The sequence below is a fragment of the Protomyctophum parallelum genome (assembly GCF_964188405.1).
Source record: "Protomyctophum parallelum genome assembly, chromosome: 1".
NCBI lineage: Eukaryota > Metazoa > Chordata > Actinopteri > Myctophiformes > Myctophidae > Protomyctophum > Protomyctophum parallelum.
Genome location: NC_139697.1, coordinates 17,423,069 through 17,450,604, shown reverse-complemented (window position 1 = coordinate 17,450,604; position 27,536 = coordinate 17,423,069). Strand labels below are relative to the sequence as shown.

General features: G+C 45.4%; 2 protein-coding genes across 2 annotated transcripts in view; both read left to right on the top strand.

Moving 5' to 3' along the window:
* The first annotated feature begins 3,608 nt into the window (after positions 1-3,608).
* cap2 (cyclase associated actin cytoskeleton regulatory protein 2) overlaps positions 3,609-27,536 on the top strand; it is a 60,019-nt gene continuing 36,091 nt past the window's right edge. Inside the window, exons 1-4 of the mRNA XM_083778650.1 lie at positions 3,609-3,814; positions 9,360-9,496; positions 14,362-14,462; positions 16,920-16,997. Coding sequence (XP_083634776.1) covers positions 9,373-9,496; positions 14,362-14,462; positions 16,920-16,997 — 303 coding nt within the window. The 5' untranslated portion in view covers positions 3,609-3,814; positions 9,360-9,372. The remainder of the gene's footprint in view (positions 3,815-9,359; positions 9,497-14,361; positions 14,463-16,919; positions 16,998-27,536) is intronic.
* Positions 10,863-12,836, top strand: LOC310868202 (thimet oligopeptidase-like; the record flags this gene model as incomplete). Its single annotated transcript, XM_083778498.1, has 1 exon — positions 10,863-12,836. One exon carries the CDS (start codon positions 10,863-10,865, stop codon positions 12,834-12,836), a length of 1,974 nt encoding a protein of 657 aa, XP_083634624.1.

Sequence of the window (27,536 nt, the reverse complement as noted above, 5' to 3'; positions counted from 1 at the left end):
GTAAATGAGGACCACACAACTAGACTTAACTTAGAGATAGCGCGTGCAGACACGCACACACACACACACACACACACACACACACACACACACACACACACACACACACACACACACACACACACACACAAGCATTGCCGTCGCTACCTATACACGCAATACGAGTAACAAAATGTGTCAAAAGTTGCCAAGCCGAACCTCAAAATAACACATTTCTTCCTCTGAATGAGGAAATGCAGCGCTCTCGTCGGGAGGGGGGGCAGCACAAATATCCTATGAGTAGGGCAACCAAATGGTCAGCTACACCCCTGCAAACAAGCTGTGTTATGTTACTTCTGGAGATACTGATGAAATGGTTCTCTGTTTACCATTCAAAAAACACATCCCTTGTCCTATCTATCAGAAGTGTGGTACACAAAACCACACACGGTTTGTGGCCTTGGTTAGGGAGAGAACCTCTGTGAGAGTCTGTCACATATTTACAGGATGTGACATCGTGAGTGTCTTTTGCTGGTCATGGAAATCTGAATGCACTGAGGTTATTGAAGAAAAACCCTGATATTCAAGAGACATTCAAACAACATGGCCAGACTTGGGATGTTTCAACAGAGCTCTTTGACCGACTGCAGCAGTTCACTTGTAGCTGGTACCTGTCTGGGACCACCTCCAGTGACGTGAACGAGATCCGCTACCATCTTTTCTGTGCATCCATCTACCACCTTTCCAGTGAACTCCCACCATGTAGAGAATGTATATTTCTCCATGCCCTCCGTGCCAATTACCAGACTAGAATATGGAGATAGCTCTCTGTAGACTCACCCATCTGCACCAGATCCCATACAGAGTGGATGGACAACTGTTGATGGTGGAGAGTTAGCAATTCAGTGGATGCGCACAGCCCCTGCACCAGATGTATTCCTTGAGTTTTTGGCCTGTAAATGTGCACAGATATGCAAGCTTCCTAACTGCAGTTGTCTCAGCAATGGTTTGAGATGTACAGACCTCTGCAAACTCCGGAACTGTACAAACCAAGCACCTGAGGAAGATTCAATGCCTACAGTTGAACAGGACAGTTCTGATGAGGAAGAGGTTGCATATAGTTCAATACAGCCATTGACATCTACGTATAGACGTAATTTGGTGTTTTCAGTGTTTGCGATAAAGGGCGCTCTTCCACAACCTGTGCAACGTTAATCTACGGTTTCTGAATGGTAGGTAGGACCGGAGAAAATGTGATCAAAACCGATCCAAGACATGTAGTATTATAGTATTATAGGACATTTTGGATCCAGAATGACCTTGACATTGACCTTTGACACATGACCCTGAACTTGTATTGCTTCAGTCACCTCTTAAATCAACTCAGCAACCCATAAAATGTATACTTTGATGTCAGAATCATCCAAATCGGCCCATTGGTCGTTGAGTTATGCCTTTCACTATATACCATTTTGTTCATCATCAGATATAAGGGCCAAAAACAAGTACCGAGCTGCCATTTTGACATTGCTATCACATCATTTCATAAACTACAGACATGTAGCAATACAAAAGTCACATTGTCGCTTTGTCACTTTTTATGGCAATGATATCCGATAATAAGGCCTCTAGCCTATAACCTATTTTATTAAGGGTCAATTTGGTTCGATTTGTACTCTCTCTCTGAGTCAGTTAAGGTCGCATTCATACCAGAGAGCTTTGCTGCGATTAAAACGAATCCTGCTGCGCATTGTCAGAAAGTGCGCTTCGTTTGGCAGGTGTGAAGGCTCATTCGAATCCTAATGCGCAGCAAATAACCGCATTTTACTCCGCCCAAAAACGTGGGTTTCGCTTCGCTTCGAATCGCACTTGACTACGATTCGGTGCAGGTGTGAATGCAATCCGCAGTAAATAAAGGAAATGAAGCAAACATAATGTGGCGGGTGAGGAGCTGAACACAGTTGGAGACGGTTAAGGCATATTTTACACAGCGCAAAGATGTCCCGTTACTGTGGATAGACGTGGTCGAATAAGGAGACTGAAGCCCTGATCGAAATGAGGACGTGTAGGCTACATTAATCAATTGCTTAAGAAAACACATAAAAACAATGCAGTGTGTCATAGCCTACATAATATTCTGTCTGTCTGTCTGTGCGTGCCGTAAACATGGAGTGCTGTCACTGTGTGGGACTGGGGAGTTATATCAGTGCGCTCATGCAGCGCTGTGCCTCCATGCCCAAAAGAACAGTGTGTGGCGGCTGCGTGCGTAGAGAGAGAGAGAGAGGGGGGTCCCAGACGGCACGACACATGCACGTTATGAGTGTAATTTTATCACCATAGATTTCACTGCGTAGGCTATAGTTTATGAATGGAACACATTGATAAAGGTCCCCCCTGCTGCGTTTCCAATTGCTGCGAATGACAGTGTGAAGGCAAACCGCACCAATTAAATATGCAAGAACCTCAAATTCCCCGCCCATACGGATCTGAGTCTACCGAAGTATTAGGTGAGAATGTGACATAAGTCAGAGGTTCCCAACCACTGGTGCTATAGTGCAACTGGTGGTACTTGAGCCCTCTTCTGGTGGTGCACAGAGGAAGAGTCACCCCAAAAAAGGAGAAGAAAGACAAAAGTGGAATGAAATTATTTATATTACTACAGGACAGCTAGGTAGTTCTTCTGAACATGCAATTGGTTGAAATAGTCTAATCACATTAGCCTATTTCTGATTAGTCACGTTAGAAGTATCATCAGTTGTGCTGACTAGTGATTAGACAGAGTTTTGTCAGAGCAGCAGCATTATTGGCTTATCGAACTAAAATGGCAGCTTGGCAGTTGGCAGGTATTTTAACAGTTATTTATTATTTATCAGTTATTAGTGATTAGACAGAGTTTTGTCAGAGCAGCAGCATTATTGGCTTATCGAACTAAAATGGCAGCTTGGCAGTTGGCAGGTATTTTAACAGTTATTTATTATTTATCAGTTATTATGGTGGTACTTAATTGGAGAGCCAGATATTTTCTGAGGTGGTACTTCAGTATAAAAAGGTTGGAAACCAGTTAACTCACAGACTTGTTATGGTGATATTATTGTCTACTCATTCTGTGGCAAAAATTGAATTTTTACCAAAAAAAGTCCACCACATTAAGCCAGCATAATATGGCGATGACCCCTGATTATAACAACAGGTCTGGGTCTGCCTGCTGATTGATTGATTGATTGATTACATGTCTTAATGGCTGTTGGTAGGGCGTTACACATTTTTGTGGCATAGGAGCGAAATTAATTTAGTCCCTTGTTTGTGCCGAATCTGGGTTGCACATGGTTTGTTGAACTCCTTCTGGTGTTGTGGGTGTGGACTTAATTGACATTAAGGAAGTATTTAGACAGGGCAGAATCATAGAAGCAGTAAGGCTATGGATCAGAGCCACACACACACACACACACACACACACACACACACACACACACACACACACACACACACACACACTGAGTCACCGTCCGCTCCGTTCTCGCAGTACAGCTCCTGACCAGGACTAACCGCCCCCCCCCTCCTCCTCTCAGCTGCTCTCATGTTCACTGCTGCTGTTGTTGCTTAATTTGGAAGTCCCGGAAGACGGAGGACGGACCGGGAGTCCTCCTGCGTGTGTGTGTGTGTGTGTGCGCGCGCTGAGACACACGCACGGCCAGGGCAGCCAGCCAGCCAGCCAAGGGGGACCGCCACGCCGCGCATAACATAACGGCTCAACATTAAAAGCACCCAACCGTTAACCGAATTACCTCCACCACACTGACTGACTGACTGCAGTGTCTGCGAGCACGCAGAGAAGGTAGGGCTTCTCGGGATTGTTGTGTGTCAGTGTGTGTGTGTGTGTGTGTGTGTGTGTGTGTGTGTGTGTGTGTGTGTGTGTGTGTGTGTGTGTGTGTGTGTGTATGTGTGACTGTGTGTGACGGCGGCGGCGTGTTTCTTCTCGGTAGATAGTAGATACTGTGTGCACGCGCGCGTGCGGGCGCGTGTGTGTGCGTTTGTGCGCGCGGTGTACTTCCCCCGCCCCCAGCTCATACAGTGTGTGTTGGGGGGGCAGAGAGGCGTTCATAATGGGCGTTCTTCTGCTGTTTGTTTGTTTGTTTGTTTGTTTATTTGTTTGTTTGTTTGTTACCGGCGTGCGCGCACACAAACACAGTCGCCAAAAAGTTAACTAGGCTATATTGTTGTAGCCGAGCTTAATTTTGTTTTGTTGTCAGTCAGACAGTGTGTGTGTGTGTGTGTGTGTGTGTGTGTGTGTGTGTGTGTGTGTGTGTGTGTGTGTGTGTGTGTGTGTGTTTGTACTGACACCATATGTCATGAATCATGATGTGTTGACTATAGTCTACAGTATGTTCCACAGTTCCAGAATCCAGATAATACATCGACAACAATATTGTTGAATTTGAACAAATAATTAGTATTTTAGTTTGAACTTTGTTTGGGTCAGTCCTGACCCGGTTAATAGTAAATATGCAACCTACAGTCGCAACACATATACAGATACTATAGCCTAGCTATTTGGGCATAAACAAAGAAGTTGATGGAGTTGAGGTGGTATACCATGTGGTCCTAATAGGTGACAGTGGGTAGAGTTGAGGTGGTACCCTTAGAGTATATATTCATAGAGACGGCACCCGGAGGAAACCCTGAGGCGAAATGGACGTAGTGGCCTAATTTGGTATTGCAGCGCTGGGCCAATCCTGTTCCTTTGATTATCATTGCGCACGCTGTTTCATATACGTGAACGCGTGCAATGATATAGTCAACGGCACAGCGCATTCACGGTTTGGCCTAATCCATCCCAGAATGCATTCTGTTCCTGCCCGGAAGGAGGAGTTAAATCGCCTCATGCGCTTTTGTGCAACTTAATGCAAGGGGATGGGAGGAGACATCCGGTGCCGTCTCTATTCATATATACTCTAAGGGTGGTACCATGTGGTCCTAATAGGTGACAGTGGGTATAATTGAGGTGGTACCATGTGGTCCTCTGTTAGCTATTGTTTTCCTACATATTCTGAGATGTAACTGCTAGTCACATTGTTGATTGCTAACAGATACTTTATTACACAGTCCTAATCTGTGATTACCCACCGGGTGTGATGTGAGGTGATTAGCGGTGATTTTGTGCACCTGCACTATATATGTCACCACTCTTTTAAAAAGGAACCTACATGGAAGTCACTCTCTACACTGATGAAGGCTGGATAGCCGAAATGTTTGTCCCCTGTTCAAAATGAAATAGATGTTTTGAACTGCAGTCTTCATGGTGTGTGCGGCCCACTGCCGTTGTTTATTTGATAGAGTTGAGGTGGTACCATGTGGTCCTAATACAGTAGGTGACGGTGGGCCCATGGCAGGGCAGCAGAGCTCGGCCCGATATAGCCCCTAAGATCACATAGCAGACCATGGGGTTCAGCAGACAGTAATATCGCCCGGTCGCCCCGAAGAGAGAGAGTGTGTGTGTGTGTGTGTGTGTGTGTGTGTGTGTGTGTGTGTGTGTGTGTGTGTGTGTGTGTGTGTGTGTGTGTGTGTGCTCAGCTGTTCCTCAGTGACTCAGGTCTCTGTATACAGTATATGGCAGATATGGTGTCCCATCATGCATTGCACCAGCAGCAACTGTCCTGGAACAAGCTAGCAGAATGTTCACTGAGTGTGTGTGTGTGTGTGTGTGTGTGTGTGTGTGTGTGTGTGTGTGTGTGTGTGTGTGTGTGTGTGTGTGTGTGTGTGCGTGTGTGTGTGTGTGTGTGTGTGTGTGTGTGTGTGTGTGTGTGTGTGTGTGTGTGTGACTGTGTGCGTGCGTGCGTGTGCGTGTGTGCGTGTGTGGCTGCGTGCGCGTTCTGCTGATGTCCTTATTGCACACGTTCATCAGACCTCAGTGTGTCAGGTTCTATTAACAACTTAAACTGTATACTTGAATGACCGGAGTCCCCCAGGGCTCTATATTGGGCCCATTCCTGTCTTTCCGCTCTACGCTAAATTCCGTAGCCAAATATAGCTGATCCACAAGCTCGCGTTGGCGGCTCGTCGGCCACTTTTCCCTGAGTTACACCGGAGCATCACAAAATATGAATCAGGCATTTCAATGGTGCGACTGCGTATAGTCTATAACAGAGGTTCCCAAAGTGGGCTCCGGGGACCCCCAGGGGTCCTTGAGGGAGTTCCAGTGGGTCCCCTGCCAAATTATAGTTTATAGGAACCAAATGGACCCATATGGGTAATGGGTCCGTTTGGTTCATTTGTACATGCACTCTCAGAGTTAAATTAACATTGATTTTACAATATACATTGGGGGTCCCGCAGAGATATTTAATGCCATTAAATGGGGGTCCGTAGACTAATGCATGTCAACCTGGGGGTCCTTGAAATTAAACGTGTTGAGAATCTTATCTTTTCAAATGGGGTCCGTGGGCTAATTAGTGTCTATTTGGGGGTCCTTGACATGACAAAGTTTGGGAACCACTGGTAGCAGGGGTTCTCAACGTTTTTGGCCGGGGACCCCCGGAAATGCTTTGGCAATGTCTCTGGACCCCCGCCCCTGGTCTATAGGACGCGAGCTCAAAGGTGAATGTCCACGTTGCCACTGACAGCTTGGACGACTAACCAATGTGAAGGGAACCAGGCCATTTAGTTAACTCTTTTGTTTTGCTGCTAAACTCCACTACGTGTGAGTCCAACCGGTGAGTTCCTTAAAAGCCTGGAGGACCACCGTGCTTATTGAATGGTTTGTCTTGGGCCCACATTCAAGGAATGAACTGGAGATGTTCTCCAGAACCCTCCCAACGCACTAACCGGCTCATGTCAGCTTTTAGTTAGTAGTACCTCAACAGACAATCCACTACAACAGGCAGTCAGTCTGGCAGACAACCAGACAGGCAGGCAGGCAGACGGACGGACGGACACACGGACGGACGGACGGACGGACGGACGGACGGACGGGAATTCAATGAACACACTCCGGGTTTCAGTGTGTGTGGTCATCCAGGTTTCCAGGCTTTCACTGTACTAGTACTGTAAGCTGGCATGTTGTCAGTTGTCGGGAACAGAAATAGCTGCTGAATGAAGCCTGCGAGACAGACAGGCATCCGGCTGGCACTGAAGCCTGTGAGACAGACGGTGGAGAATTCTCTGGAGGGATGACGAGATGCAGCATCAGGAGGCTCCGTTGGAGCTGCAGAATTCACTGACATTTATATATACTGAGGCGGAAAAATCTGGGGGATTTGGGTGTTTCTTCTCGTATATACAATTTAGGCATTTAGGCATTTAGCAGACGCTCTTAATCCAAAGCGACTTTCATTAAGCAGTAACAAAAAGCATGGCATACATCACATATATAAAAGTAGTTATCATGAAACATGCGTAAGCTAAGAACGTAACAGTGGAGTATCTATATGTAAACTATATACTATACTATACTATACTATACATGTGTAGCCTACTATAAAGTGCTATGACTACATAAAAATGCAATTCTAGTGCTGTCTACGTAACATGCTATAAGTCTGTTTAAAAATACTATCCAAGTCTACATAAAGTGCTATATTTAAAATACTATAGTCTACATAAAGTGCTATCTAAGGGCTAGTGCTACGGGCCATGGTGGAGTCTGAAGAGGTGGGTTTTCAGACTACGGCGGAAGATTGGGAGTGAGGCTGCAGTTCTGATTGTGATGGGAAGTGCATTCCATAGTTTTGGAGCCAGAAGGGAGAAGAGTTTGGGACGTGTGGAGCGTTGTCCCGGCGTTTTTAGTGAAGGTACTTCCAGCTTCCCTGCGTTGGCTGATCTGAGTGCGCGGGAAGGTTTGTAGGGTACGATCATGGGGGAGCCATGCCTTTGGTTGCTTTGAATGCCAGCATCAGAGATTTGTATTCTGTGCGGGCAGCGACCAGGAGCCAATGGAGGTAGCGGAGAAGGGGGGAGACGTGTGAGAATTTTGGCTGGTTGAAGACCAAGCGTGCTGCGGCATCAGTTTGGATCAGTTGGAGGGGCTTAAGTGCACATGCCGGTAGGCCAGTAAGGAGGGAGTTACAATAGTCAAGTTTTGACAAGACTGTTGTCTGGATTAGGAGCTGGGCTGACTCCTGGGTGAGGAACGGTCTAATTCGTCGTATGTTATAGAGTGTAAACCTACAGGATCGAGTGACAGCTGTGATGTGTGTTTTGAACGAGAGCTGACTGTCCAGGACAACGCCAAGGTTCCTGGCTGTTGGGACAGACTTTACCAGGGCGTTGTCTACGGATAGATTTGTAAAGGGCTTGATATATATTATGTGTGTCTGTGGAGGGACCCGGTCAGCCTGTAGTGTAGTGGACACAAACCATGACCCAGCATTATGTGAACGCTCCAAAATAACTGAATGTGCTACGTTCGTGTGTGTGTGTGTGTGTGTGTGTGTGTGTGTGTGTGTGTGTGTGTGTGTGTGTGTGTGTGTGTGTGCGTGCCTGCGTGGCGTGCGCGCGTTTCACGATTATTGTTTCTTGCTCAAAAGTGATTCTCGATTATCTCCACAAGAATTGAGATCACGATTCTCACACAATTCAAATTTTTAACATGAAAATATTTATTGTCTTTAGTTTGAACATTCAAAAATGTGTCACCTGGAGCCATAACTACTGTGGCTTTCTAAAAAGACAACATCAAAGTGCTCGACTTAAACATCTCTTAAAGTCTCTCTCTTGTAGCAAAAACAATAAGAGTAACTCAAATGAACTGGACAACCAACTAGTGCTGCACCATTCTTGCTCAAATTTAGAAATTAGATCCCATAGGCGTGCGTGCGTGCGTGCGTGCGTGCATGCGTGCGTGCGTGCGTGCGTGCGTGTCCCCATGTGGGTCAGCAGTGCGACATCAGTGCTACTTTATGCTAAACAGCGGTAGACATATTATCAGCCTTCACTGATAGCCAGGCAGCTCGGCTCAGGTGACTCTACATCAGTGCTTCCCAAAGTGGGGTCCGGGGACCCCCAGGGGTCCTTGAGGGAATTCCAGGGGGACCCCAGCTAAATGATAGTTGGGAACCAAATGGGTCTGTAACTTATGGGTTACATTTGTAACTCTCAAAGCTCTCCAGTGCTCCGGCATAGTTCGATCATGTAAACAAAGGTTGTCTCGGCTCCGTCTAGCTAACTGGGATAATCCACTTCCGGTCGACCGAAAATGTGGCTTTTAAAAATAAGAGCTCGACTGGAAAAAATGCTGGCGTGAATTAGGTCCTAATTTTTTTTATGATAGCACTAAATGTGTGAATGACATGGTGAAATGTTGAAAATGAGTGGAATTCTTACTTTCCACCACTGCTCAGTGTTGCGTGTATAATTGTGCCCCCTCCCCGTTGCCATGGTTCCAGGTGTGTTGTTGCCATGGATACGGTGCTGATGGAGCGTTTGGAGCGGGCGGTGGTCCGGCTGGAGCAGGTGTCCGTCCGGATGCAGGTGACCAACGGGATGACCAACGGGGACAGCTGTGTCAACGGCATGGACGGAGGTGAGTCCGTCGCTTACAATTTACATGTTAAGGCTTCACTCACACGGTCACAACAGATTGTTGTATAGCTGATGCATGAGACTTGTTTACTGATGCAAGCTCGCAATGCATTTCCAATGGAAGTCACATGGTTTGACACAACATTTGTGTTGTATGAGGGGGAGGGGGACAGTCGAAACACAGCCGAAAGCCGTACAACACAAATGTTGTGTCAAACCACGTGACTTCCATTGGAAATGCTTTGACACTTACCCTTTGTTTACATCTAGCATGCATCTAGCATGCGTCAATGTTGTATGCTAGATCGAAAGGTGTGAGTGAGGCCTTAGTTTATTCGCACAATAAAAACAGTACAAAAAAAGGTAATATCAATAAAAGAGAAGTGTGTGCAGGTGAGAAAAGAAACCCAGGGAGGGCTTATAAGATAATATACAAATAGTAATATACAAATAGTAAGACAAAGTAATCAAACATAGGTATGGAAAATAACAAAAACAAAAACAACAAAAAATACATTATTTACACTTGTGAAGTGTGTGTGTGTGTGTGTGTGTGTGTGTGTGTGTGTGTGTGTGTGTGTGTGTGTGTGTGTGTGCGTGTGTGTGCGTGTGCGTGTGTTTTTGTTACCTTGTGGGGACAGACCTATGACTGCACACCAACGACGTGGGGTCCTGCATCCTTGTGGGCACCAAAATCCAGGACCCCAGAAGGATTATCATTGAAATTGATAGAAAAAACGTTTCTGATATGCCATACATGGTTTGACATACTAGATCTGGATATATGGAGCCGGCCAGCAACTCTACATCTGCACCTCACCGTCACCAGATTAATAGTTTAACTCCTGCTTCTCAACTGTGCCGTATTAAGAAGCTGTTGTTTCAGCGCGACATCGACCTTTAGGGCGAGGTCGCTTCTCGCCCTCAGGTGACTTAGTGGTAGAGAACCTTATACATAAATGTCATATTGCGGTATGAAAATATGCAAATCAGAAGAAAAACTTGAGACAATAGTTTCCATTACGACAGATTGAAAATAACTACAGGACATTTAACCACTTGAACCCAAGCATCCCTACCTAAGTACCTATACGTTCAGGAAAAGTAGCAGTTCTACAAGCCTACGACGTGTCACAAGGTAACACGTTGATCAGCTATTCCTTGGCGAGGATGTTTGGTCAGTCCTTGTCCCTTTATGCCCATATATGGCGATCCCTGATGTCATCACCAGTATATTAATATACTGATGATGACATCAGGGATCGCCATATATGGGCATGGCACGCAAACGTTCTTGGCAGCATATAGGCACAGCAACCCACCAAAGGTCTGCTTCATCCAACTCACAGAGAGCTCGAACAACAACAATGCTGTTGATTTCCACTAACGAGGGACCACCGACAGGAGAGGTGGTTTTCGGCAGCCCTTCTCCTCCTCCTCGCGTTTGCGCCGAGAACCTCCTGCGCTGGGATCTCGGCCCCGAACAGTTCCGACGGACGACCGCCGAGCTCGCGGCCAGGAGCAGGAAGGTGCACGACGCCGTGGGCTCCCTGGACCTGGACGGTGTCACCTTGGACAACACCCTGAAGGCCCTGGCCCACGCGGAGGCCGAGTACACTGTCCGGAGGAACATGTTGACCTTCCCCTGGCACGTGGCTCCCGGTCTGGAGATGAGGAACGCCAGCGTGGACGCGCACGAGAAGCTGTCCGCGTTTGACGATGACATGAGCATGCGGAAGGACGTCTACCAGAGGATAGTGGCTCTGGGGATGAAGGTGGACGAAGGCGCTCTCACCGTGGAGGATAGGCGATACATGGAGAGACTGCTCGGGGAAAGCATCGAGGAGCTACGAGCCAAGATGGAGGTGTATGCACACGGTCTCGACACGGAGGCATGCATTGAGACATATCTGGAGACGAGCATAGAGGCCAGAAGCAGAGGACTGCTTCTCCCCAAAGAGAAACAAAACCAGGTCAAATGCATTAACAAGCAAATTAATATCGTTAATTTGACCGTATGTCAAATGACGTACGATCAAACGAATGCCGCCTTGGAGTCGGTGGTGAAGCTACGCGCTCAGAAGAGCGCTTTGTTGGGCTTCAAAAGCTACGCCGACTACGCCCTGCGGAGACACATGTCGAAGTCCGCCGAAACAGTCTCCACCTTCCTGAACGAGCTGACCCACGAGCTGAAGCCCAACAGGGTACGAGAGCGGCGGTCCACCAGAGCCAGCGTTCACCGACCGTTACGGTTACGGGAGTACTTTCCGGTGGAGGTCGTGACCCGGGGTCTGCTGGGCATCTGCCAGGACCTGCTGGGCCTCTCATTCAGCCCGGTGCACGGCGCCCCCGCGTGGCATCCCGACGTCACCGCGTACGCCGTCACCGACAGCGCCTCGGGACAGCCGCTGGGACAGTTCTACCTGGACCTGTTCGCCAGAGAGGGAAAGAGCACGTTTCCCTACCGGGCATTTTGCGCCCCGCTGCAGCCCAGCTGTCTGCTGCCTGACGGGAGCAGGCGGATGGCCGTCGCTGCCGTCGTGACCAACTTCACCAGAGACACGACCCACGGCCCCTCCCTCCTGGAGCATGACGACGTGCAGGCGTACTTCCACGAGTTTGGTCACGTCATGCACTTCCTCTGTGCCCGGGCCGACCACGCCGCCTTCAGCGCGCGCAACGTCACGGCGTGGGAATTTGTCGAGGTTCCGTCCCAGATGTTGGAGAACTGGGTTTGGGAGAAGGAACCGCTGCGGAGGATATCCCAACACTACGAGACGGGAGCTCCGATTCCCGACGACCTGTTGGACGATCTCGTCAAGAATCGCTTGACGGCGGACAACATGTCCCAGTGTTTGACCAGGCTCAACATGTCCAAATTTGACCAGGCTCTTCACACCCAGACTGGGTTGGACCCAGCTGAGGTATATGCCAGGCTTAGCGAGGAGATGCTAAGAGTCCCTGGTTATCGGAGGAGCGACATACCACCATACCGCACCCTAATGGACCCCTCCGACATACCTTACCTTGACGCACACTTCTATCGCTACCTGTGGGGAGAGGTCCTCTCCATGGACATGTTCCACAGCCGTTTCAAACAGGAAGGAGTCATGAACCCTGAGGTGGGTTTGGACTACAGGAAGTGCATCCTGACGCCTGGTGCTTCGAAGGAAGCCTATGAGATGGTGAAGGACTTCCTGGGTCGTGCACCCAATCAGGACGCGTTCCTACTGAGCAAAAGAAGTGGAGAAAAAAACAAAACAAAGAAAGAAAGAAAACACGGCAACAACAATAAAAAAACAATAGGGGACTTTGCCATTTCGGGCTTGGCCTCTAAATAATATGAATTTGAAAAATTTACCTCACCAACCTTAATCCGGTCGTTTTAACGTGTCCCTCACCAACCTTAATCCGGTCATTTTAACCTGTCCCTCACCAACCTTAATCCAGTCGTTTTAACCTGTCCCTCACCGACCTTAATCCGGTCGTTTTAACGTGTCCCTCACCGACCTTAATCCGGTCGTTTTAACGTGTCCCTCACCAACCTTAATCCAGTCGTTTTAACCTGTCCCTCACCAACCTTAATCCGGTCGTTTTAACCTGTCCCTCACCGACCTTAATCCGGTCGTTTTAACGTGTCCCTCACCAACCTTAGTCCGGTCATTTTAACGTGTCCCTCACCGACCTTAATCCCGTCGTTTTAATGCATCCCTCACCAACCTCATTTCGGTCGTTTTAACGTGTCCCTCACCAACCTTAATCCGGTCGTTTTAACGTGTCCCTCACCGACCTTAATCCGGTCATTTTAACGTGTCCCTCACCGACCTTAATCCCGTCGTTTTAACGTGTCCCTCACCGACCTTAATCCGGTCATTTTAACGTGTCCCTCACCGACCTTAATCCCGACATTTTAACCTGTCCCTCACCAACCTTAATCCGGTCATTTTAACGTGTCCCTCACCGACCTTAATCCCGTCGTTTTAACGTGTCCCTCACCAACCTTAATCCGGTCATTTTAACGTGTCCCTCACCAACCTTAATCCGGTCATTTTAACGTGTCCCTCACCGACCTTAATCCGGTCATTTTAACGTGTCCCTCACCAACCTTAATCCGGTAATTTTAACGTGTCCCTCACCAACCTTAATCCGGTCGTTTTAGCCTGTCCCTCACCAACCTTAATCCGGTCGTTTTAATGCATCCCACACCAACCTTAACCTGGTCATTTTAACAATATTCTTTTTTTTAAATGCTGGATTAAATGAAATTAAAGAAAGACGAATTCCCTCGTTTTGGCGCAGGCGGGTTGTGGAGAGAAGAATGAGGTCCTGCGTTCTTGGCATACAAACCGTTAATTGGGCCACATTTGAATAGTTGAATTTTCGATAAGGTTGAGTATTATTTTGCTAAATAAAACAATAAAATAAAATCGCCTAATAAGAATATTCAGCGATGGACTCATCCAATCCGCGATTGACGATATATTCGTCCCATCGCCCAACCTTACCTTTTTAGTAACTTAGTAAACAAATGCACACCTTATCCGAAGACATGCCGCCACCTGGTGGCTAAACTCAGAACATGTGCCATAAAAATAATTATACAGACTAAATGGGATAAAAGCAGCACTGAGGATGTCTGCATTTCAGAGTTTATGAACAACAATGAAGAGGCACTGGTGACGTCTGTAATGGCGACGGAGCATTAGTCCGACATGCGGACGCATCTCGGACTAGTGCCTGCTCCCGTGCTTGCGCTTATGTTTAGGTTAGGGTTTGAGGTGGGTTGTCGTTTTTCGGACCAATGACTAGTCGAACTAAAGTACTGCACCCGTCTGTAATATATCCGTCCCTTGTCTCCCCATACAGCTCTGGCTCAGGGTGTGGAGGCCTTCGACCGCTTACTGAGTGGACCCGTGTCCCAATACCTGGAGAGGAGCCGCGCCCTGGGAGAGGACGTAGCTAAACATGTGAGTATGATGTTCTGCATTGCATTGCATTGGCAGAATGCAAGATCCGCATTGCAATGCACTGCAACGCAGCGCTGCGTTGGGCTGCGTTGCGCTGCGCTGCGTTGCGCTGCATGGCATTGCATTGCATTGCATTGCATTGCATTGCATTGCAGTGTGTGCGTGCGTGTGCGTGCATGCCACTGTGCCAACGTACCTACCTGCTCTTCTACAGAGTTTCACAGTTCCACCCCCTTTCACAATGACGAGTTTTCAGAAATACTTTCTGAAACGTCTATGGGGAAAAATGAATGGGAAATTGGCCGGGGGCGGGACTGGGACGCTCCATTGAGGCATTTAGACCATATAGACATAGAAAGGTAAAGACGGCCCATTCGGCACGTTTACCACAATGAGTGCCAGGAGTTTCTTCAAAATAAAGGCGATATCGAGTGCCAGCAGATTTTACTCTGAAAGGCCCCGCCTTCCGTTCCCCCCCCAAAAAACGGTATATAATGTTCCATTTTTACCTCGCGCTGGTTACGCTAAAGTCTCTCTAATATTCCAAAGGAGAGGCTTGTTGAAGTCAGAAATGAAGACGTAAGTATGCCCGTCTGGTCAAACCCATGGAGAGCGCCCTAGAGATACGAGGCAATCTTTCTGAGCCTTAAACAAGGAAGTTGAACGGCAGCGCGGTGCAATGCGCAAAACAGCAAAGGAGTACGGTGCAGAAGGAGAGGCCAAACGAATTTCCGTCCACTTGGAACCAACGTTTGGACTATAGATATGACGTTTGTACACGTCCTATACGGCCTTAATGTGTTAATGCTCTAAACAAACATCATAAAGTCCATAGACTTAATTGGCTGCCATATTATGATATGACGCCATTTCAAAAGCCAGACATTTGGAGGGGATAGCGGCCCGCAAACATTTGAAACAAACAAAAAGAAGAAACGTGCAGGTCTCTGGTGCAGAGAGGACACCCAGGGTTCACATCCCGGCCATACGACATAAAAGTTAACGGATTGCAGGTTTAAAAGAAGATGCTCTCTATCTCAGGCCACGATCACTGTGTGTGTGTGTGTGTGTGTGTGTGTGTGTGTGTGTGTGTGTGTGTGTGTGTGTGTGTGTGTGTGTGTGTGTGTGGGGCTTTCTTAGTTGGGAGAGCTCCTTTTATGGAGAAAGCCCCCCTAGTGGGTTCCCTTGGCCCGCATCCGAAGGTCTCTTCCCAAACTCACATTGGACACGGCTGGCTGAACCCAACTCGAACACTGTGCGTGCGTGCGTGCGTGCAGGCTATTAGCTTTATATGGTGTTTTCTTTTTTATGGCCCAGAGATACAGAATCAGAGAGAACGAACACGTGTCGTGCAGCTTAACACCTGGCGTACAGTATTATGCACGTACAGTAAATCACACCATCGTGCATCTGAATATAACATATTCAGATCTTTCCATGCACAGTCCATCTTGACCCATTTCTACTAAATGTCTTCTAAATCCTGACAGTTTTCCGAAAAACCTCATGTTTCTGTGTCAGTGGTCCTCAAAATATTTCATGTCACGGAGCCCCAGATTTATCTGTATTTGGCCGCAGACGCCCATCTGAAAATATGTTGTTTCAGAGACCCCCCTCAGAAGCAAAATTTGGGTTAAAAACGTTCACTGTGAAAGAATATATATTCAAAGATTTGTGGTACATTTTCAAGATTTTTTAAAGATAGCAGATCTACAGCGAGCTTGTAGATCTGCTATTTTTCAATAGCTAAAGAATAATGCTTAAATCGTTGTGTTCTGAATATAATATATTCAGATCTTCCCATGAACAGTCCAATCTTAAAGGTATATTCAGTGATTTCACTTAATTGAAATAACACTTTTTTTTTGTTTTGTTGTAGTAATCCGCCCTACTATAGAGCGTCGCAGTCATTCATGACGACGCCAGGCCCAGGAAATAATTCCCAAACAAATAATTACAAAGAAGAAAAACAACAAAAAAAGTGTTGTAACCTGCCGTTATTTTTCTTCTTTCTAATTATTTGTTCAGCCCAAAACATTGTGTTTATTGTCATGATTTGTCACGACAAGAGTTGACTTTGTCCGCGGCGTAAACGTCTTTAAATAAATACTTTTTGAAAAGTCTATGAGGTAAATGAACGGGGAATTATTTTCCGGGTCTCTCAAGGGGACGGGACTGCGACGCTCTATAGAGTGTGCTGACCATTATAAGGAGTTCCTCCCTGTCTCCAGTTAACCCCTGGGGTCAAAAAACCTTAGGTTTTGTTTTTGGCTAGGTGGCCCAGCCTTCATCCAATCAGGATAGAGGAGCCTTCCGCCAATCATGATCGAGCGGGGGCGGGCCTTGGTGTGCCTGCTGTTGGCCTGTTGCGTAACTTGCGTGTCCCCCCACTGTAGTGCGTGCATGTGCACATGTTGTTACTCCTCTAAATCTTCGTGTTCTTTGTATGATTGACAGGCGGAGATGGTGCGCGACGCCCTCACCACTCAGAGACGTTTCCTCAAAATGGCCGCCACTCACCAGCAACCCGCAAAGGTACTTTTATTTGTGGTGATATTTTGTTTAGTTTTTTACTGGTCCCCCCCCCCCCTTTTTCTGCCAAATAATTCCTCCCCACACACATCTGTGTTTTCACTGCTGTCGTATCCATAGGTGAGTTCCAGGCTAGCGCAACAGTGACACTTGGTGGCCAGCAAACGCTAATTCCGTATTTCGACGGACAGACACGGGGACAGACCCAGCCAGGGACACGCACAGCTGTCTATAGGAGTGGCTGGCACCACTCAAAACATCTGTGTGAAATGAGTTTTGGTGCATATACAGTATAGGTTCCCAAGGCCTTTCAAAGCCTTTCTGCCTCACTGGTATAGCCTGGGTTCCAGCCTGAATCGCTGTGTTCCATGATTCTGAATTGTCACTCGCTACTCAGTCTGGACAGAGGCTGCTTGACTCGCATTTCATAACGTCACCCGTTACGTAGCCCCGTTGCTGCGGATATACGTCCTCAGCCAGCCATGCTTCTCACTGTCGAAAAACAGCGCCGTTTGAGACTTGAGAGTAGAAACTTACGGTAAAAAGTATTCAGTAGTACAAAACACCTGTGTGAACTGAGTGGTGCAACTCCCCCCCCCCCCCTCTTCTCTCTCTCTCTCTCTCTCTCTCTCTCAGCAGGCAACAGTGCAGCACTAATGCTATTTCTCTCTCTCTGTTTCTGGCACAACAGCGCCCCTACTGGTACTCATAGTCATATACTGGTGTTAATGGCCACATAGGTGAACACATAGGTGAACAGACATTGCTGTTCCCCAGGTCCCCAGCATAAACCAAAAATCGACAAACTCACTACGCGTCGCAATGCGCTGTGAGCTCATGGTAGCCCTGGTCTCAAGTGTTTCACGTGGGGCCCACTACATTAACTTGTGAAACAAAAATAAATTAGACAGACATTAGTCAGACTCAAACTATACACGTGAGCACAGTTGATTTGATGTCAACCATAGTTTGAGTCATCTGTAAAACTCATTTTTACCATCCGTCTATTTCTTGAATATAAAACGAGCAATATATATTTATTATGGTTTGGCCATGAATTGGATCTGCTTTTTAGGTACTCTGATCAAGCGCATCAGTCCCAACCATAGGGCCTCTAGTGATGGGAACTTTCGTTCATTTCAGTGAACGGTTCTGTCGTTCGGTCGTTCACTAAAAAGATCCGCTCATTTCGTTCATTTCGGTCGTTCGGTTACTGCCGTAAGCTATATAGAATCTCCCGCACGGACCCACCAGTCACTCGAACGAGTCGTTCAATCATGTTCCATACTAAAAGCGGAACACCACGTAACGCACCTTGAGGGAACTCTATTAGCCGAGCCAGGCTGATCGTCCTCCCAGGCTATGGGATTTTTCTCTGGGAGGGATGGGGTCCAATCTCCTCTGGCTCGGCTAGTAGTATAGCCATTGTTTCCCTACAGTCTAATAAATACTGTACAATAATAATCATCATAGAGCGAGGCAGCGAGCAGTCTCGGACGTGTGTCGGCGTCCGTGTAGCCTACACGGACGCCGTGTACTTTCACTAGTTTAAAGTGAAAGTAAATTCGTAAAAAAAAAAAGATATCCTCCTGATGAAGATGTTATAGTTTTATCAAAACTTATTTTTACTTGCATCCTTTCTATTACCTTATACCATTTCTTATCTTATTATTATTATATGCGCAAATCAGTAGGACTATTTAAAATGAGGGTCTGTCAGTCAAACTAGTTCAATCTTCCCTCCCCGAGGGCCCTGTGAAGAAAGGGCCTATGAGATACCCTCCATTTCCTCACTATCATTCTAATATACATTATAGATATATAGGCCTATTATTATATAAATACTAAAATAACTTGCCAGGTTTTTTATATATTTTATTATTATTTGTTGTGGTAAGTACAACATCAATATCAAACAGTGCACATGCCTATTAAACAACATATAAAATAAAGGAAATGTGCAATACACAACAAATTAACAGCTTAAGGTAAAACTTTGACCGCATCAAAGAAATTAAGAATGTATCATAAATGAAAAGAAAATATGAAAATGACAGGTAAGACTTGAGCCTAAATAAAAACAAAAACAAATATTAAATGTGCAATAAAAAAGAAAATACACAACTTCAGTGCAAACGAATATGAAATGAAATATGAAAAAATGTGCATTAAAGAAATTAAGAATGTAGCATAAATGAAAAGAAAATATGAAATACAATTACAAATATCCTGAAAATATTAAATCAAAAATAGTCAACTCCGGTGCAAACAAATTAAGGTAAAAAATAAAGACTTTAGTCTATATAAAAAAAAGAAACATCTATTAGTGCAAAATATGAAATAAAATAAAAACAACATTTACATAATTATGCAACTAAACAATATAGCCTATTTCACAGTAGGCTACAGTTTCAGATTGAAATTGAGAAATGCCAGCTGGCCTACTTTGTCTGGACTGAGCCGATTCCTCCTAGCCGATAACAGCTGCCCTGTCTTGCTAAAGACCCTCTCTGATGACACTGATGTTGCCACAATACAAAGTCTAGTCTGTCATGACTCGACACAGCCTTGGATATGACTGCTTTCGCTGTTGCCACCACTTGAGAGGGTCTGAGGTCCTGGGCAGCCGAGCCTCCGTCCTAAATGCACGGACCTCCATCATAGCATCGGCCATTGGGTTCCTACTGGTCTGAAGCCCAGTGGTGTCCTCATCAAACTCTCTCCAGATGCTGCTGCTCTCCTGTGTGGAGCTCCCTTGTGCCTGTTCAGCCAGCTGTTCCTCCTCCTCTCCCTGCTGGTCAGGCAATGTCACCGTACCTCGTGTACCTCACGTACCTCACGTATTCGTGATGTGCGTGAAGGTTCTGTCAGCATCCTGTACCCGCGTGAAGACCTTCTGTTTGAACCTGGGGTCCAATGCTGCTGCCTGATTATACAAATCGTTTCTTTCAATTTAGCTGAATCTGGTTTCTATTTCTTTGATCAAGGTTCTTAACTGGATCTCTGAGTTGCACATGATGGTAGTGTCCAGTCAACTTCTGCAGAGTTCTCATCAACACGACCAACTAAGAGAAATAAATAAAGTTTTTTTTTTTTTTTTTTTTTTAATAAATAACATTATGAATGTTTTTATTAGTACTAGCAGAAGTTGTACAATATTTAAGCAACTAGGCAGTAGTCAGTCAGTCTGCCTGTGTATCTTACTATATATATTTTATTTATTTATTAGAACATAACAATACCACAGTTGAGCTTAGTGCCGTTCGGCACTAAGCTCAACTGTGGCTTCTTCAAAGGGCTTCAGGATGTCACAGACAATCTGCATATCCTCCCACTCTTCTGGTGTTGGGATGGGCAGTCCTGCATTTACCAAAAGCCATGGTGGTGATCACAGGTTCTTTGATTTCCAGAATCCTTTTTAGCATGAGATACATGGAATTCCACCGCGTTGGGCACTCTTGCTTAAGACGCTTTCAATCTGTATGTCAATCAGTCTAGTTGTTGCTGTGCTACTGCGTCACAATGCCTTTCGCCTTGTCTACTGAATCCCTTATTTGTGCAATGCCATTTTGGATTATGAGGTTCAGGATGTGGGCAAGGCAAATTGCATGGGGCCATCCTGTTCCCCCATTTATCTTTTTGTCCATGGCTTTTACAATGTTGGAACCACCATCTGTAATGCAGGCAGAAATGTTGTCCTCAGTGTTCCACTCAACAGCACACTGCAGAAGTCGTTTTGCCAAGTAGTGACCTGTGTGACTCTCTTTCAGCCAAATGCAGTCCAGGAGGTAGGAGACCAGCTCAAAGTTCTCATTAACAAAATGACAGCCATGAATGAAGTTGTGGTCCTGGCTGTCCAGCAGTCTGTGGTTATAGACACACTGACTCGGCTTTATCCACACTGTCTTGCACCTTCTGAAATGTAATCTGGTACAAATCAGGAACGATTTTTGTTGACACCGTTTTCCGGCTTGGTAAAGTGTAACTTGGGTTGAGTAACTTTACAAAAGCACGAAATCCTTTGTCTTCAACTATTGAAAATGGTTGAAAATCTTGTGAAATCATTTTTGCCAACTGATCGTCCAGTTGCTTTTGCCCCAATGGGCCAATAGTCCTTGACACAAAATTTGTCAGGTTTGTTTGGGCTCTCCTTTGCCTGGGTCTGGTACCTGACTCTCATCAATTGGGAGATGGGTGTTAAAACCCTAGGGGGCCTTAGCCCCTGGGATGACCTGAGGACAGTGGAACATACCAAATAAAAGTATTTTATAAACTTTCACTGAGTAGTGCACAGTAGGGACTGACTTGTCATTCACCTACTACTGTCACGGTAGCAGAGTGACTGAACCCAAAATGCAGAGCTACAAGCAAGGTAGTTTCAAAAACTGGTTTATTTAGGCAGAATGGCAGCTTAGTTTACAAGCATAAACTCAGGGAAGCCCAAAAAGGCCAAACATTTCAAAAGTACAAATCCAAAATCCAAAACTAAATCCAAAACTAAACAAGGCACCAGGCAAAACATAGGAAGTCCAGAAAATGCAAAACCTTACGGAATGAGAACGAGGATTTCCAGGTACAGAGGAACACCAAGAGCGCCGGACAATTAATTATGTACTGACAGTTTGTGTGTGCAATGAGTCCAGTATTTATAGGAAGCAGGGTAATGGCAAAGGGTTCACAGGTGTGTAATGGGAAGCACTGCCGGGCTGATGAGAGTTGGAGACAGGTGTGCAGTGTGATGGAATGGAATGACGGAGTGGCCAGGGAGGAGACATGGTCTGTGGAGTGACAGACCATAACAACTACAAATAATGGTTTAGTCCTCCTTTTTCTTCAAGGTAAAAAAAAGTAGGCAGTAGGCCTACAGTAAGGAAATGAACACACACACACACACACACACACACACACACACACACACACACACACACACACACACACACACACACATGGACAGCAGTGATTTATTTGAGTTAGGCCTAGATGATTATAATTATGAAAATAATGAGCCGGTAAGTACATTTTATTTATATAGCACTTCTCACAGAGAAAACTCACAAAGTGCTTTACATGCAGAGAATAAAAACAAAGACAAGCTTAACAGTTTGACTGTTTTACACGCTTAACCCGCATTTTAATCAACCCTCCTCCATGAGGCGTTGAACCCCATTCGTTTGCATTGGCCTCAATTTCCCAGAAGCCCTAGCAGCCCACAGCATGTGACGATTTCCGGTTTCGTCATCAAAACAAATGCATCTACTCTCTATCTCCGCGGCGAAGACGGATTTTCTTTTTATTTATTACATTACGGCGGATTAAACACATAAAACAAAAGGCGGGGCTGTCGTGTATGGCAGCGACAATAACCTGGAGTAATCTATTCCTGGCACGGAAACTGTTTTAATACAACAGAATAATACTCAACAAAAAACAGGAACATACAATTGATCCAAGAAAAAGAACAACACAGCAAAATAAACAACACACACATGGAAAACCATTATGTTACATTAGGAAATGCTTGTGCAAATAGCAAAGTTTTGAGTTGATTCTTAAAAATGTCCACCGATGCTGCGGATCTCAACACCTGTGGGAGGGCATTCCACTGCAGTGTGGGCGCTACAACCTGAAAGGCTCTGTCACCTTTTGTTTTTCGTTTGGTGCTTGGAACTATTAAAAGACCCTGATCCGCAGACCTTAGGGCCCTCTCTGGCACGTAACGTTGGACTATAGGTCAGTTAGATATAATGGAGCCTGACCATTTAGAGCTCTATGTGAGTGTAGGATAAGCCAAAGCCACCCCCTATTTTTTGGTTGTTTATTTAATTATAATTCATATTCTACTCAAGTTCATAATGCAGTTAATGACATTACAAGTCAAATAGTTAAAAAGATAAAAGTTCATGCATAAGTGTATTTCATTTTGTCATTGTTCTATGTAATGTTTAATAGTCTCAAATACAAATAGTCACTGTGTTTCTGCCATGCCAAGAACAAAACAGAGCGATTGCTCCTCTAAGCCACAAGGGGGCAATATACTCCAGTGAGTCAGCATGTTTCTGCCAGTCAGGCGATGAGGAAACCAGTACATCCTGTATATGGTGATTGTGCATATAAGCTGGACAACATGTGTCTCACTCATTTTGTGTGTTTAACTGTCTTGTTGCAGGTGAGATATAATAGAGTGGGTTAATTTAGACATACTGTATAAAGTAGCTGAACAGGGGATATGTGGGAAAAGGTAGCCGTGTGTCTCCACAATGTTTTAGAGTACTGTCTGTAGTCAGGTTTTGCTTAGCAGCTTAGCTAATAGCTAGCAGCTAATGCTAACTCTGTGATAGTGACTGCAGGAGGCCCCAAGCTACTACTGTCTGTCTGATGTTATTGATAATAATTCCAACTCACTGTGATAGTAATATGCTATTGTGGAAACAGAACTATTTGGTGTCATGTATTTTTGTTATTTTGTTTAAACTGAATGTGATGTTATGTATTATTTTGTTATGTCCAGTGAGTCAGCATATTTCTGCCAGTCAGGCAATGAGGAAACCAGTACATCCTGTATATGGTGATTGTGCATTAGGGTTGCCAACCGTCCCGTAAAATACGGGTTTGTATCGTATTTGACAGCTAAAAGACCTGTCCCGTAATGAACCGATACGGGACGCACTTAATCCCGTATTTTGGGGTCGGGGAAAAATGACAGCGCGTTATGGTGATTCTCAGTCACTCGCTCCCATTCAGACACACAGAAGAAGGGGCAGCGATTCTAAGCTATAGGAAATGGAAAGCAAGACAATGAAACCTGGTGTCTGGAAGGGCGCTAGGCTCAGCTAGTCAGCTCATTGGTCAGTACTCTTCATATGCACGCAGCAGGCCAGCAGCAGAGCCAATCACTGATGTTAAACAGCATGCTGCTGGTATGGGGCGCGTTCGGAAATACCGCACCGGAGCGCACTCGACTATTAGATTGCATTGCACAGTGCGCTCAGTGCGCTATTTCCGAACGCGCCCATGGTGAAAACCATAAAAAAATTAGAAGCAGAGGAGAAGCCACGGAGCCCTGAGTCAGTTCCTTGTTCCTCAAACAACTCTAGAGGCTAACATGGTATGTCTTGTCTTGTCATTTGTCAAATAAGCATGTTGATTTTGTTGCTTGCATAAATATGAATTTAAAGTAGCCTAAACAGAAGAGTGGGTAGTGGGTACTAATATTGAACAGCACCTGACTGACCCGAGAATAATAAGGTCAACTCAAGTTTATGATTTGAATATTTCATGGCTTAATAATTTGTATGCTGTAAATCTGTAAAAAAAAATACAGTACATTTCAAGCACAACTCAATACAAAACAAAAAAAGAGGTTCCACCGTTTTCAATTTATCATAACATTTAGAGATGTACAGTCCACTATATACAAGTGATATTTAAACACTTCTCTATAGCCAAAAAAAGGAAATCATCATAAAGGATGTAAAAATTACAGTTGGTAGGGTGTTCCACATTTTTGTGGCATAGGAGCGAAATTTATTTGCACATGGTTTGTTGAACTACCTGGTGTTGTGGGTGTGGACTTTGTTTACATTAAGGAAGTATTTAGACAGGTACATGGGTATCTTAGTGGTGTATCAAATCTTGTGGACCAGACCCACTGCATGATGCTGTACTCTGTCGTCAACCCTAAAGCCATTCCAGCCTGTCAAAGTGGGCAGTGGTTGAGGTGGGTTCGGGGGGGGGTGAGGCCCAGTAGTATAGCCTGCCCAGTTTGTTTTGGGAAGTCTATAGAGCCTTGTTATAAGGGCCTTTGCAATATGTTAGGAGCCATTGAGCCTTGTTCTAAGGGCCTTTGCAATATGTTGAGCCTTGTTCTAAGGGCCTTTGCAATATGTTATGAGCCATTGAATTGATTGTATTTAGGGGGCACGGTGGCATAATCGGTAATGCTGCCTCACAGCTAGAAGGTCCTGGGTTCGATTCCCTGTTGGCACTGGGGGCGTGTTCCCTCCTCCTTTTTTTGTATTCATTGTATTGATTGTATCTTATTGATTTATATGTATTTTATTTGATTGTATTTTTATTTTTATTTGTTAATTTGCACATTTTGACAAAATAATTTTTTTAATGATAATCTGTTTCTCATGTAGTCTTAGTCTATACCCTAACCATAACCGCATGCTTTGGGGGTTTGACTCGAAATGTAGACGTGAAATTGGGGGGGTTTGCCTGGAAATGACCCAATTTTTCTATTTGATTTTCAAATAAGGGACACCAATTTTTAATAAGGGACACCAAAAAAATTCGCGCCTGGAGCAACGTACACGCGGCTTCGCCGCGTGCCCGGGTAATGTCCCTTATCTGAAAATATGATAGTTGGCAACCCTATTGTGCATATAAGCTGGACAACATGTGTCTCACTCATTTTGTGTGTTTAACTGTCTTGTTGCAGTTCCTTGATGTCCAGTAAAACGGTCATAAAATCAAACCACACTGATATGGACTCATTCATTGAAGTGTGTAACATGAGCAGCAGGACCTTGAAACTTAACTGAACTAAATTGTATCTGCTGTGGCAGATTGTATTTGTCAAGCTTAATTGGGAGAGAAGAGAGAACATTATAACTCTGGGTCTGTGCTTTAAATTAATGTATTATATGAACTAGTCCTTACCCGTTGTGAGATATTTGCCCCCCCCCCCTTGTGGCCGTGAAGGGTACTGCGCCCGGGTGCGTTTGTAATTTACTAATAAATTAATTAATAATCATTAATGTGTCAAATCGAAAAAAGGGCTTCGTTACGCCCTCCATATTCATATGGTCAATGCCTGTGTGATTGGTGCAGGCAGTAAGGAGTTACGGCACTGTTTCTGACAGACACACACACGGACACACACTCAGACATTGTTAGAATTATAGTATGATGATGATGATGATATACTGTAAACATGGTTTGGACCCCTGAATCACATGAATTCTGCTCATCACCTACAGGGCACTCAACAAGCTGAACTGTCCCAGACAGTAAAGTTCCTTTCTCGAAATATAAACGTATGGGTTTCCAATGCTAGACAGATCCAAGTCTATGGTATAGCCTCCTCCACCCCAGCATGGTAGCTGGGGTGGAGGAGGAGGGTGAGACAGGTGCATGGTAGCTGGGGTGGAGGAGGAGGGTGAGACAGGTGCATGGTAGATGGGGTGGAGGAGGAGGGTGAGACAGGTGCATGGTAGCTGGGGTGGAGGAGGAGGGTGAGACAGGTGGTAGCTGGGGTGGAGGAGGAGGGTGAGACAGGTGCATGGTAGATGGGGTGGAGGAGGAGGGTGAGACAGGTGCATGGTAGCTGGGGTGGAGGAGGAGGGTGAGACAGGTGGTAGCTGGGGTGGAGGAGGAGGGTGAGACAGGTGGTAGCTGGGGTGGAGGAGGAGGGTGAGACAGGTGGTATCTGGGGTGGAGGAGGAGGGTGTGACAGGTGGTAGCTGGGGTGGAGGAGGAGGGTGAGACAGGTGGTAGCTGGGGTGGAGGAGGAGGGTGTGACAGGTGGTAGCTGGGGTGGAGGAGGAGGGTGAGACAGGTGGTAGCTGGGGTGGAGGAGGAGGGTGAGACAGGTTGCACCACTCAGTTCACACGGGTGTGATTCTTTTTAACCGTAGAGGCAGAGAGTTGCCTGACGTCACGGTTTTTCAAAAATAGCAGACCTCCAAGTTCGTAGCTTGTAGAGCTTATAGATCTGCTATTTTTCAATAGCTAAAGTATAACATAATGCTTAGTTAAAACACCAAAACGGGTTCCCGTCTAAAGAAGACTGTCTGAATGACTTATACTGATAATTCACAGCAGTGTTGTTTTCGTCGACTAATACTAAGACGGAAAATGTTTGTCGACTACCATTTTTTACTGAGAAAAACTAAATGAAAACTAAGATACGATGACTAAAACTAAGACTATTTATACTGACAATTACGTCAACAAATAAAAACTGGACTAAAATGTTAGGAAGGAGATCCAGTATAAGTCATTTTAACACTTGGTTGCATGCTGAAAAGCTTGCAGATCGGCTATTTTCAGCAAGTGTATAAACAGTCATTACGGCATTGAGGCCCGCCAAAATACATTGTAGTCGACTAAAGCAACTGTAGATTTAGTCGACTGAAACTAGACTAACACTAAAACATTCCAGGTGACTAAAATGGAAGCTGGCTTCTATACGACTAAAACTACAATCGAAATGTCCTGCCAATAAAAACAACACTGGAACGCAGACTGTCCAAACCAGTTGTTACACTTGGGAACAGTAGTTACCATTTGTTTGTGTATCGTACTGTACTGTATCGTACTGTATTATGTCGTTTATGACATGATGCAAAAGTGTGTGTGTGCTCTTGTCTCTGAACTGCACGATGTAATCAGAGATATGACTGTACAGTGTTGTATATGTATTTATATATTATTTACAGTATGTATAGTGTTATTGAACTGTACTGTATAATAATCATACATAATGGCATCGCTCTCAGAGTACAGTGTTATTCTATATGATGGCTGCCCCTCAGG